The sequence below is a fragment of the Chroicocephalus ridibundus genome, chromosome 5 (assembly GCF_963924245.1).
Source record: "Chroicocephalus ridibundus chromosome 5, bChrRid1.1, whole genome shotgun sequence".
In the NCBI taxonomy this organism is placed as follows: Eukaryota; Metazoa; Chordata; class Aves; order Charadriiformes; family Laridae; genus Chroicocephalus; species Chroicocephalus ridibundus.
In genome coordinates, this window is record NC_086288.1 from 56,727,489 (window position 1) to 56,741,530 (window position 14,042).

The 14,042-nt window shown below is 39.3% G+C and overlaps 1 protein-coding gene across 2 annotated transcripts in view; it reads right to left on the reverse strand.

Annotated features, from left to right (window-relative positions):
• Window positions 1-14,042, reverse strand: part of SLC2A9 (solute carrier family 2 member 9) — a 115,028-nt gene that overhangs the window by 61,901 nt on the left and 39,085 nt on the right. For both annotated transcript variants that reach the window (XM_063336683.1, XM_063336682.1), the window contains one exon: window positions 8,983-9,115. In XM_063336683.1, coding sequence (XP_063192753.1) covers window positions 8,983-9,115 — 133 coding nt within the window. The remainder of the gene's footprint in view (window positions 1-8,982; window positions 9,116-14,042) is intronic.

Here is a 14,042-nt window from a genome sequence, read left to right on the forward strand (position 1 = left end):
GGCTACAACTTAATTATTCTTCTGCACAACAATATCATTCTGCTGTGGGTATGATCTGTCTCCTCCCTGCAACCGGTCTCAGAAGCTGTAATAAGAATATATAAATTGCTTGGCAACCTTACCAGATCGCTCCTTATATTATTTCATATATAATATAGCCTAAGGTCCAGTGCAGAGTCAAAACCCTGCAAAAAAAGGGTTTAATTGCAAAGCAGTTTTGAACATTATTTGACTTGGCTAATTTTGCAGCCTAACAATATATCACATTTTGTTGCTGTAGGTAGATTGGATAGAGAAGTAATAACATGTAAAAATGTTCCTAAGTCTGGTAAACCAAGGAAAGGCAGACATTTGAAAGGAATAGCTATTACTCTTCATTTTACCTCTTGTTTTCACTAGCATACCAGCAAGAATTCACTTTGTCAAGATGATTAATATTAGAAAGAATTACCTAGAGCAGTTTCTATTTGTCAACGCTGTAGACACAGGAGTGAATTTACCTGGCAAATGTAAGCAAACAAACAACTTCGTCTCCCCAGAAAAGTATACCACTTAGTATTATATTATCACACATTGATGACTTACTGAGATATCCTTCCACTGTGAATAATAAAAGCTTTTCATCTCACTATGGCTTCAAGAGGTACTACAAACAGATACCTCCTAATGGAGGTGATGTATCTCCACCAACCTTGTTTTACAGATACTGTATATGCTGATGATAATTTTGTCACAATCTTATGAACATACCCCAGGGGTTGGCTTTTTAAGAGATGTTCAAAATTCTTACCATCTTGGCATGACTGCAGAGAAACAATTACATTATGCATACCCCTGCAACAAAGCTTTGTGACCCAGTAGGATGCTAACTCTAAAAACAATCCTTTACACAGCAGGTCACTTAAAATTGTTATTTTTATTAGGTGAATAAGTTGATTTAGTTCTCCTAAGAGCAAAATCCATTTTTCTCTTATCCACACCTTTGCATAGTACTGCCTATAAATAAATGACCTTCACATTTTCCAGTAAGTATACATTGGTTTGGATCATAGAAAGGACTTGGACGGTTAAGAAAGCCAGAGACACTGACTAGTCATGATTAAAATGCCTGGACTCTATTTAGGTTTTGAAGTTATAAAATTTAACTTTACCCAGCAGGTGAAAAGGCCAAGTAGTGGCATTTCAATGTCGTGAGGGATCGGTCACACAAATGCACTGGTGGCCTCCCCGGCGCATCCCTCTCCGTCCCTTTGATGGATGCGCAACACTGTGTGCTCCGCCTGGCTCCCAGTCTGGTGGCCCAGGGAACTAACTTGAGCTCTGGGCCCAGGTTTTCAGAGGCAGTTAGCACTTCTATTGCATTTTAATGAGGTTTATGTGACCCTGCTTAACAAGTGGGCTGATTTTTTTTTTTTAAGGGATGAACACTGATCACCTCTGGGTGCTGAGTCAATTGATAACATTCATTTATTCTGATATCCACCTTCTCTCTTGGGAGAGGAAAGGTCAGAATTTTTAAATCCCTCAGAAACAGCATGAGACTTATCTTTTCACACAGGAATTACCATCAGAAACGAGCTAACAGATTTGGACCTCAGAGCCTAGAATTTAAGTTGCTGAGTTTTGTCCTTGTGCCACTGCCCACTTATTAAATGACATGCTAAATGCCTGCTTAAATGAACGTGATGTATTTAAAGGCTACGATAAGAACTGTGAAATTAGAACAATGTGTGACTATGGTAAGTCAGTATCACTTAAATTACACTTTCCTCAGTATTATTAGAGCACTGATAAAGAAAAATTCAGATAAAGATGAGAACAACCAGACATATATCACCGTACTCTTCTTTGAAAAGATTCTCTCAGATTTTTAAGCATCTGGTTTATCAGTGTAAATTAGGTCATTGCACAATTTTCTTTCTTTTTCCTGTCCTTAGAATCCTCAGCATTACTGTAGGGCACACAAGTCAAAAATATAGGTGCAGTCAAGTAAAAAGAAAGCAATCTGTCTTTTCTGCACAGGGAGCTTGCTATATTTCTAGAAGGATCATGAAGTAAAAAACTGCAATTACCAAAATTACCAAGTACAAGGCAAGAAAAACCTAGACACCTGCTTTCTTTTTCTTCCCTTCATGGTATTAGGGCAGAGATGTAAATGCCACTAGGGAACTTTGACGGATGCTTAAAATTACCAACAAGCCAAGAAATGCTAAGAAAATGCTATGCTATATATGCATAGTTTTGAGCAGATAACACTCAGTCTTCTTGGAAAAACACATTTTCCTGCTGCTCAACACATCTTTAATTTTCTTCCATTAACATTTTTTCAGTACAGTAAGAATCACAATTTTATACATAATTAATGTGGAAATAAATTCTGCATTAGCAGGGAGATGTGAAAACTCAAAGGTCTTTCAATGTGTGATGTTCAAGTCTATTCATTTAACATTTTAAATCCCTGCATTATTGGCACTGAGAGGCACCACAGTCATTCCTCTCCCCGCTGCAATGACTCATTTCCCTCTGTGACTGGCTGCTTCCCTCTGTAGGGAGGGCTTATTTCCATGTCACGCTTACAACTGTCTAAGGAGATACAGTTCTGGCAATTTTTAGACCTTTCCCAGATTTCTTTTTATTTCCCTTGGATCAGAAGGTCCTAGATGCTCGGCTTTCAAAAGCTGCTACACTACCTTTATAAATAGCAAAAGAAGTGGATGGTTCCAGTCAAGGGGAAAGGAGATAGGAAACCCTTCCATTTACACCACCAGCTTTTATTCATCTCAGCTAAGTGAAGGTGAAACATTTGAAAGTTTTTGAAAAGTCTGAAAAAAATCAGGTGGTACTGTCTTTAAAACCAATCAGCCTTTTAAATTAACTGAAGACAGGCACTCAAGAACTCAACTACATGGGGAATTACTAACTCTTTTTCTACTGTTGGTACTGTCTTTAAAACCAATCAGGCCTTTAAATTAACTGAAGATGGATACTCAAGAACTCAACTACATGGGAAATTACTAATTCTTTTTCCACTGTAGTACTTCCACAACTGTGAAAAGAAATCAGCTGTTATTGTAAAGATCAAATTAGCATGTAAACTTTGAGAAGACATTTAAAAGGATCAAAAGGCTATTGTATGGTTTACAGAATGGAGCCAGCCCCAGGCAAGAGGAGGAGGCAGAAAAAGAGAGTAGTCATCACTGGTAGTAGTTTGGGCAACATGGCTTATGTCTCTAAAAACTAAAAAAAATAAGAAGCTGCATGAGTATTACCGTCATCTGTTTCCCATGGACACGTTCACTTGATTAAGTACAATAAACCCAGTGTCTTTAATAAAAAGCTATGTCTAAGCTCTGCTTAAGCAGTATCTTCTTTGGCAGCTGTGGGAGACAGAATGCTGGGCTGCATGGATGCAGTCAGGCATCTTCTGAAAATGCTGGCTGCTGTTCTGAGTGGTAGCAGATGTATGGGGTGCCTCACTGTTTGCCTCAGCACTTGCAAAAAGTTCACCCAACTTTAATGCTTTTGAATTGGATACATAGTAATTTCCCTGTAATTGGATACATAATAATTTCCCTTCATGTCAATGCAAAAATAGTTGGCCAAATGAAAAAAATTTAACCACTAATTTTATTAGAGCACTGAATAGCCAGAAGAATAATTTAGATGTACCTTGCCAGAAGAGATTTAAATGACTATTTAAATCTAGCAAAATATTAATTAACTACTAGCATGTAATGTAGCGAAGTTTAAGAACAAATCCCCAATTCAGTAAATGTTACGGCAAGGAAAAGGCTTTAGGCTTTTCCCATGTGTGACCTCCTTCTAAGTAAAGGAACACACAGATCTTCTGTGAGTTATTATCCAGTTTGGGATTACATCTTTACCTGTTCTTATGTCTGGTTTCACAGACCATCAATACAAAATAGGCCTGTTCAAGTTCACTTGAAACTAGCCAAGATGTACAGGTAAAACAAAATATCTACATGCCACCCTAAAATAATGCAAGAATTGGTAAACCAAGTTGTATCAAAGGTCCAGTGGACCAAGTATCCTTTGTGAAAGACAGGAGGTTTAAGAAAAGCTTAAAAACAAAACAGACACACCACAATCACTGTAGTTTTTGTCAGTCAGCAGCCATCTGAGATGGAGCCTCTACCATGAGCCAGCAACTGTAGTAGTCATGGCTGACTCTTCCTCTCCAATAACCGTAGCTTATAATGCTTAATGACATACAGAAAACACATACAGGCAAAAATAAATCATCCATGTCCTTGTTGTCAGCCATAACAACTTCATTTAAATCACTGGATTTGCAGCAATTTATTCCTGCCCTAACTTTGGTTTTAATATTTCTCCTGTCCACGTGGGCCCCACGAGTGTCTTTGTAAAAAAATTAACTACCTACTTTTTAAAATCAGGAATGGCTTTGCTGTTATATCATATCAAAGGGTATTAACTCTAATCCATCGTTCGAAGAATTTAAATCTACACTTCTTGTTATAGCTGGTGTAATACTTCTTTCATAACCACTGGAGTTTTAATGTATGAATGAACATACTAGATGAACAGATTTTGTATGTCACCAACAGATGTTACTGTAACATTTTATCTAAGTTATTTGACCCTTAAGAGATAACAATATTCTTCTCCGGCAAGCTGGGACACCATGTGAATCCCATTATCGGTTTACATGACCTGCTACTGTAGCTGCATTGAAAATGCAGGTTTCTTCAAAAGACACACCAACTCTCCAACTAAGAGTGTTTATAATCAATGTTGTTAGTCATAAAAATGTTTTATCACACTACTACGATTGGTTTTATTTATTTTGCATCATTGCCACAGTCACAGATCAGATGTCCGCTTGGCATGCAACTAATAGACAACTAATGTCAAATTCCTGTCTTACTGTCCTAGGGCTTGAATGGTAAACCACCTGATGTAATTCTAGCAGTAGATTTTTAATTTTCTTCCTGTTTCTATCCCTGTTAGCCTTCACTCCCACTGCTCTCTAGCAACTAAATAACCATCTCCTTCCAAAGTCCTTCCCCTCAACCATTTAAATACTCATTTCTCCTCTGCTGTCTGGTGAGCATTATGAAGAAGGATCACACCAATTAAATGTCAGACATTTTTCTCCCTTCTGTTCTTACCAAGGGAGGAGAATGTTAGTTATGGGACCTGGGAGGAGAGCTGGGATGCTTCTACCCTCTCCCCATTAACAGATTTTTAGCTTCTTGAGCAAAGCTGCTTTACAGATTGTGCTGTTGCTCCAGTCAGCCATTCTCCCCCCACAACACGTAAATCAGTTCTCCCACCTTCAGCAGTGAGACAGGAATAAGGGAGATAGCTCAGCTCCTGTTGGTCTCAGGGAGCAGGACACAGGATGGTGACCTCCAGGAAGACAAGTAGAGCTCGGCTGTTAGCACGGCTTTTGGCAGCAGACAACTGCAAATCAGCCATGGCGTCCGTATGGCTGATCAGCCAGACATCGGCCGAGCCACCCACAGCCTGCACCGCTTCCACTGCTATGAAGGGGAAAGCAGGGAACTGGGTAGATCCCCATTAGTGGAGCTCAGGAGACATCACTCTTCTGAGGCCTCAAATTCCTGTGCTCACGGAGTAGCTTCTTGGGCTAGAGCCTGCCTGCTGTAACCTCATCCTTCTCTCTGTTCATCATTTACACAACACGTTTTGGTCCTCCTTCCTCTTTCAGTCTCTTATTTGCCACTTAAAGGCGTCATGCTCTTTTACACCTCTGCCAAAAAAAGAGAATGATGCCACCTGCATTTTGGTAGCTATAGTCTGGTTATCTCCTGAGGACAGAAGAAAAGGAGGGGATGAAAGCAGAAGCAGAATTTGGTGGAAACTCAATGACCTACATTTTCCCACTGGATTTTTATTGCTCTAAAACAATTAGGAAGATTAATGTTGGCATCTCCACTTTAGAAGCTTTGACATACACATACATTTTAGAGTATTTTATAAAGACTAACGCAGTCATCTGCCTTAAATACAGCAGACCTTTTACAAATAACAGATTTATACTTCTCCAACAAGATATAATCCACAGTGAAATGTATATTTGCATGAATAGCCTTGATCCATTAGGGGAAAGAAAAGGGATTTAGTCAGAAGAAAGACTTGCGCATTTCTAATATTAATATGCAGATTTAACCTAAGAGGCAAATAATTCAAAAGCATTACTGTAGTCATCATTAAAATGGAGAATACTGCATTGTCATTACATGGTTTATAATCAGTAGTTTTTTTTAATAACGCACAAACTCCTCTAGTGTCCCTAATACTCAGGCTTTTCCTCCTGTTTCTGCAGATAATGCTAACATCCAGATGATTTTTCTTAACTGTTGATTCACAGTTATTGAACCTCCTATTTTGTGAATTCCCCTCCCCACGTGCTTTCGTTATTCCACTGCGTTACTCCAGATGCCCAAAACTTGGCTCATGCCTAATCTGGATTTCTCCACATGCCCTGGGGTGGGGAGGAAGGCTCCAAACCCCCCACGCTGGTCTAACATCACAGGTGTCCTCTGCCTGGTCATTCCATGAATCAACCAAACTCCCTCCCCACCTATCCACATGCAGAACAGAGATCCAAAGATACTATCACTTGCAAATCTACATTAGGAGAGAGGGGATTAAAAAGGATGTGCAACGGTAAGAAAATTGTATGTGTTCCTAATGTGCTTCCTAACACATGGATACTTCATAACACAGAAGGGTAAGATGACATGACCTATGCTGCCTTACAGGTGGATTTCAAGGACTCCAAAATGATGTCTAAGAATCATCCTTACCTATTTTGAACCTGATATCTTACACCTTGCCTGTGCAAACAATTCTGGAAGCACGGCTGCCTGATAGGCAAGGAACGGGAGGGGAATTCAGGGGGAAGTGTACACTTCACTGTCCTACAGTCCTCTGCAAACCCCTGTCTAGAATCATTGGTCTCTACCTGTTTCGAAAGCTCTGTAGACTACACTCAAAATAAGTTTCACTCTGTACTACAACATGTATCAGTATTAGTTTTTTTCTTTTAGAATTAATCAGGTCCAAAAGCTTCTATTGATAAGCAGTTACTTTGAAAAGTTTTTTATATCAGCCTCCTCTTTTTTTCTCAGAGTATCTAAATTTATAGTCTTTAAGGTGTCTCATGAAAGACACCTTCTCATAATCAGCAAGCCAATTGCTCAAGTTCATTTCCCTTCAAATACCAAATAAGGTGTGGGTAACTTTGCTCTCTGAAGTCTTCTACTCCAAAGTCCACCTCCAATGCTTCTAGATAAGCTTTCAAACCATTTTCAGAACACATATGCTGAAAACGTCCCAGACTGCAGTTGGCCCATTACCAGAAACAGTAAATGGTGTGAATTTCAAGGCAGGTGGTGTTAATTCCACTGCCAATTTTTTGCAATTTTTAAACTCCACCTGGGAGAGGCCCAGCTTCACTGTCAGTGCTGAGGTTTCCAGGTTCTGTGGCAGTATTTCCAATAGATCCCTACAGAACAGGCGTGACATTACGCAATAGCATTGCCGATGCAGGCTCTTTGCCAGCCATAGCTCCAGAAATACATTTTACAATTGTATCAGGTAGAAATGAGCCAGTTTAAACTTGGCACCCAAAGGCGTTTCTTCCCAGCACAGCTGTGGTGCAGCAGAAGTCACCACCCAACAGCCAGCCCCAAGCTGCTCACCACCGCTGGCTGCTCTGACCACAGCTGGCAGGCAAGCCCTTTCCTTCACCAACCCTGGAAAAGCTCTTCTCTGCCTCAACAAATCTCCGCTGATTCTGTAAAGCTAAAGAACTCTCCCCAAAGCCCTGCTGCTTTTGTGCTCTCCTTTTTTCTTTCTGTGGTTTTTTTTTTCTTTAAAAACTCTACTGTATCTTTAAATGTTTCAGACCCCAACATTTACAAAATTCTTCATTCAACACCAAAGTGAGACAACACAGGAGTCTCTAGCATGCCATTTCTATTTCATAGTGCTCATCAGAACAAAAAAGGCCAGTTTTTCATTTCATGGTAGAAGAAACAGGGTAGAGTGAGTTGCATTAATTTAATGCTAAAAGATTATTAAATTTAAGTTTCAGGGGCTGATTCACACTTTGCAAGTAATTTTGCAAGCAACTAGTTAGTGACTGAAAATGTTAAGGGTTATATTGAAATGAAATTTTTACGAATAATTGTTAAAGCGCAGTTATGTTCTGCAAACATCCTGGTATTATAATCAGAGTCCTTCCTTCTTTGTACAATCCTATTTTTAATGTGTCCCTACAATAAGCAAAACCAAATTTTTCAACATTCTCTCAGCCATAACGTGATGATATACTGGAACTTAAAACTGACCATCTTGATTTTACTGGAGCAGACTATACAGCAGCTGTGATCACACAAGCAAATTCTTTTATACATACAACACAAAATAAGAACAAATTATTCTGGTCTGGGTTTGTGAAACTGAAGCAAGCTATACAGAAGCACTGAAAATATGCAGTTAAATCGGTGTATGAGGTTATTATTAGAAATACAAAGGTTACTGAGTTACAGAAGCACAGGGTCAAACACAGTGGCTACTGAACAAAATCCAGCAACAGAATCAGCGTTTTCGCTAGCCAAATGGCAAAGACTGTAGATAAGGGAGAGTCGTGAAGACTGAAACCACCTTTCACTCCCAAATGAACCCCGAATACAGTGGCTGATGCACAACAGCAGGATGATTTGGTTAGCTCTGTATCGCTATGCGTAATGCTACATAGGTTAGTTTGTTGGAGAATTTGATCTATTAAAAAAATAAATCAAAGCAACAGTTATATTTACGCACAAACAAAAAGGTGAGGGAAAAATAACTGCCAAGAGATTCTCCTATGGGAACATTCTGCTTTTACTGTGACATCAGAATTACTTTTCAGCCAGTATCCCTACAATAAACAATCCTTTATTGCAAGAAAGTAACACATCATACCTTTTTCTGCCTTGCTCGTGTTATGTTTTTCAAGTAGAAGGTAACGAGGACTTTCAGGAAGAAAAGGCAGAATCACAACTTGTATCAATGAAGGCACAATGATCGCTCCAAATAAGTAAGGCCACCGAGATTCCTGCAAACAGATGCAAAGATAAGTCAGTAATAATCTCCCACAGTGATATGAGGAAGAAAAATAGCTTTGATGGGAAATGCGGTAACTTTTCATCATTCAACATATTGTGTCAGTGAGCAGCGTGACGTCTTCTGCCTGAGCTTAGTAAGCAGTCTGAACGCTTCCCCCTCAGATCACCTTACTGAAGGACCAAGGAAGACAGAATTCAAGCCATCAACTGATGGAGCATGAAAAGAGAGTGGCAGGGAAGCTGGGAAACAGCAAAACATAACATATTTTTCCTTTCCTTCAGCATCAACAATTATACCTGTAAAAATCTGATATATACTCAAATGTATATTCTACAAGTCATCCCCACTCACAGTAGTATCTATCACTCATTACCTTCAAGAAACAGTACGATGCTATTTTTGTATAGTTACATATACCTGCATGTTGTCTCTTAGTCCAATCTAATTGATCTTAAAAAACCAGAATACACACATATATTTATATATATTTGGCTCAGTCTTCTATTTGTCATAGTACAGGTAAAATCCTGATAACGCTTCAGCTAAGCTGCTTTTAACAGAGTTTTGTGGTTCTTGGTGTAACACACACAGTGACCATTCAGCATTTCACAGCTGCTGGGAGTGAACCAAGTTGGGCTGAGGTCTCACCACAAGCCTCTTCTACTTGGAAAAACACAAAATTTGCCTTACAGGTACAAGTAACACACAGTTGGGCAGTTTTCATTTCCATTCAGAAAAGACAACATATACAATTCAACACCATTAGAGTGAAAGACAGGTATAAAATTTAATAACAAGCTACCTGGCTAACCAAAGCAAGGTTGTCTTTATGAATGTTTTCTCTTGCAGCCAATGATTCCCCCTCTTAAGCTGGCTTCCATGCTAATTTAAGCAGAAGAAATGGGTTTCACCTATCCTCCTGCCCAAAATCATGGGACCTTAAAGAAGTCCTTTGGCTCTATGGTGGTGTAACTAAGAATACTTATAAAGATTATACAAAATATTAAGAAAAAATTATACTGTTTCCCACTCTGAATTAGGTAACGTAGCTCAGACATTCAAATGAAATGCTGACAGCCCTGTTCCCAGGTCCACAAAATAGAAAGTACCTTTTCTATTGCCTTGCAAGTGATCTGCTGGAAGTCTCCAGCAAGGACCTAAAACACGAGAGCCATCTGCGGTAATGCTTTTTCAGGAAAAGGCTGGGAAAGGCAGCAGAGAGCTCATCTCTGGGCTTACTCTCAAGACAGGATACTTTCAAGTAACTGAAGGAAAAAGGTGCCAGCAGTATTATTTTCTCCTGCAAAATGGCCCTCAATCTGTCCACGTTCTTATAAGATGCCTTGTGCTCCAACCGAATGTCAAGATGAAATTTTTTACTTGTTTTCTCCAAGCTCAGCATTCATCTATTTAATTCAATGCTTTCTAATTTGAGACTTGGTTCTTAATTGAAAAGCCTGCTGAGACTTCAGCGGGCCTACTGTTCAGGCACCACGTCTAGCACATTTTCAAAAGCTTGGCTAGATCAAAAGCAGACTGTGCTGCATCCTGGCTGACTGAGCTCTGAGAGGCACCGGGGGTTTGGATCCCGTTCCTCCATGAGAATGCATCCATGCATTCAGAGTCCACGTTTCCCCAAAAAGAGCTGGAGACATTTTATTCCAATACCATTTTCCACAGTTAAATCAAAGGTCAAAAGCCCCCAGACTACTTTCTGTTGATGGTTTTTATTTTACATTCTCCCACTTCAGCAATACAACATCTAAAACACAACTTACTGCAGGCAATTTACAGCCTCGAACCTGAACTAGGGCCTGAGATAACTTACTAATATAGAACACAGAATAAGCAAGTTAACTCCTCATGAAACTTTTCACCTGTCTTTGAAGTGACAGGTTTGGGGTTATCTTTTTTAATCTCCTGGGATGGGAAAACAACTTGAGAAGGGATTTTTTCCATATAATTTAAAGCTCAAGGTTATAAAGTCTTCTTAGAGCCTCCATTACCACAAGGACTTCAAGATCCTATTTCTTCTTATTTTTTTTTAATGCAGTTGAGTGGAGAACTTTACCTAACATAGGAGAACCACCAGTGGTTAACAATATATTTATAAAGAAACGAGTCTCAGTCTTATTTTAAGAAGTAGAAAATTAAACTTGTGTTAAGGCTTCAAGATCAGTTAACAAATCACACTAAAAAATAGGTACCTGTTTGTAAAGAATAACTTAAGAAAACAGGCAGTACAACTGATAAGTTTTAGTCTATGTCTGCCTGGAATCCAACATTTCTTTTATACAAAGTCGTTAAAATTTTTTTCATTGTTTTATTTAATCTCTATCATGATTTCCTATAATATAAATCCACTTGCTATGTGCCATATAAAAAAGATTATAGGGTGGTAGAACTTTTTACAGTACTGCTAGATTAAAATCTTACTCTTGATCATCGTGTTTCCTGTAGTTTTTTCCACAATGCCAAGGACATTTTTTAAAGGAAAAAAAACCAAAAGTCTCTGCTGTATATAGTTGCTGTTAACATTCTGCCAACCTATGGAGACTTACTTGGAATCAGCTTTCACCCCTTTTAAAGTGTCCCATAGTGTATGTTTTTTCACATTTCTCTCAAATCAAGTCAAATTAGACCCTGTAAAGAGAATTAAAAGAAAAGAGGGAAAAGAAGGGTTCCCTAACCTTTTTAAGAAGGAATAGGACAAAATACAAACTGGGACAACACTCAGAAGCAATAAGGTAAAGGCAGAAGACAGTGTAGGCGTGACTTAGAAGACACACTAACACTTTACCTCAGTTGTCATCAGTAAGGAGCAGCACACAGGCACTACCGAGAGAAATGAAAACAACCATGTCCCATTTTATCTCAGGAAAAACTTAAAAGAGCATTAAATATTTTAATTACAGGGGACCTGACTCATCACCTGTTCAGAATTGGTACAAATAACATGTCAAGATGGTAAGATTTTAATTTTAAACTGTCACATTATGGATATTTGCTTAGGCTGGAGCATGAAAAAACTGGCTTTGATCTATTTACAAAAGACAGTTAAATAGTAGAATGAGTTTGACAACCACAGACTCATTCAAAGGCTGATATAATAAAGTGCAAAGCTGCAGAAATAGAAGGGGGGAGAGAGGGGAGGATGGATAAAGCACAAACATGGATCATGGATTTATCAACTGCAAATTAGACAAGATTAAATTATACTGGAATATAGTAAAGCAAATGTAGCTATGCCAGAGATTCATCAGCTAAAGTGCAGAAAATGGAACTTATTGTAACAATTAAAAGGTGGAAAAAAAACTGGCATGGGGATAATGTCAACAGACACTGCTGAAAGCTGAACTGTTGGTCCATATGAAGTTCAATGACTTATTTAAGCACTGGTTACATTTAATATTTTCCCTAATTAGGAAGATTTCAATAAAATTTGGAGACACTTTCAACACTGAAAAGGCTAAGAATATGCATATATATATAAAAATTTTAAAAGGGAGAACTGAATCGTTGACAAGGTCATACAACAGAGGCGGGAAGAAGTGCTGTACTGCCCTGTATGTAGGCACTCGTTTTTGGAAAGATCTAGTGAGGCCAATTAAGTATACCAGTACAAGATGTATGACAGGATAAAAAAGACTGAGTAAGGAGATACACGAACTGCCACAGGCTCCACTGTGTCTCTCTCTCTAGTTTTATTTATAAATTTATTTAAAATGCGTAATCTGCACATGCATCCCGCTCCCCATTCCCAACTGCGTATCAACCACTACTGCACAGTCAGGCTCCTTGTTCGCTCTCTGCCCCGCAATTGGTTTTCTCTGCTGTGGAGACACCCACCTCCAGCTGAGCGTCCCTGACCCCAACTGCCCCAGGAGAGGCTTTCTGCATCCCTGCCTCCTGTCCATTCCAGAGCCACCAGGAAATCACCGCACCTCAAACGCAAGCCCCAAACACCTCCTCCTCAGCAGCAGCCTGCACGTGGGGTAGCACACGGCAATGCCCAGAGGACTCCAGCCCTGCTCTGCATCCCAGTATAACAGCCACGCTGCCTCACAGAGCTGCTACCGAGGGCTCATTTAGCTTTACTGCTTGGAACTTGCAGGAGATAGTACCAAAATACTCACGCTGCCTTTTTGTCATTCAGTGCACAGAACTGTGATCTCTCAGTCAGCAGGTCTATTTACCAGTCACTATTCCAAACTCCTTCAAATATTAATTCCAGAATTAATTCCTTGGGGGAGTGGGGTTATGATGGGTTTACTACAGCATTGAACACTTTACAAACACCAATGATTTTTTTTTGTATAATACCCTTCTCATGTAAAATGACATATTTTATCCATTTTATATGTTGGGAGCAAAGAAACAAAAGCCTTTTGCATCCAATGCAAGACACTCAAAATGTCCAGGAACTAGTGGTTTGAGAGTCTCTTCTGCTTCATGTTCCTGCAAGAAGCAGGAACACATTTACAACTTTAGTTTGTAATCACATACACACAGACAAAAAGAATTATATCTAGTAAAATTTCTCGATGCCCTGAAGCATCTCGCCTCGCCTCCCGCTGCAGCCCCAGAAGGATGCAGGTCTCTGAGGTTTTCTGTGTCACATCTACTAGTCCCACAGGGACATCCGAGGTACCCTAGGGCATCAAAATGATACTATATGCTTATGTTCAGGCAACTGAATCTTACCCTCTTTAGTAGAGACTTGGCACAAAAACTTCATATCAAAAATATTTTGTTTGCCACACCAAAAAAAAAAAAAAAAAAAAAATCACATCCCTGCTTAGAACAGACCAAGTAGAGTTACTTGGGTGTGCAAAGCTGAGAAGACTGCACAAGTCCAGCACTTCCTTGTTAATCTGTTACTGTGCCACATAAAAAACTCTTAAAGGTAAAGGACA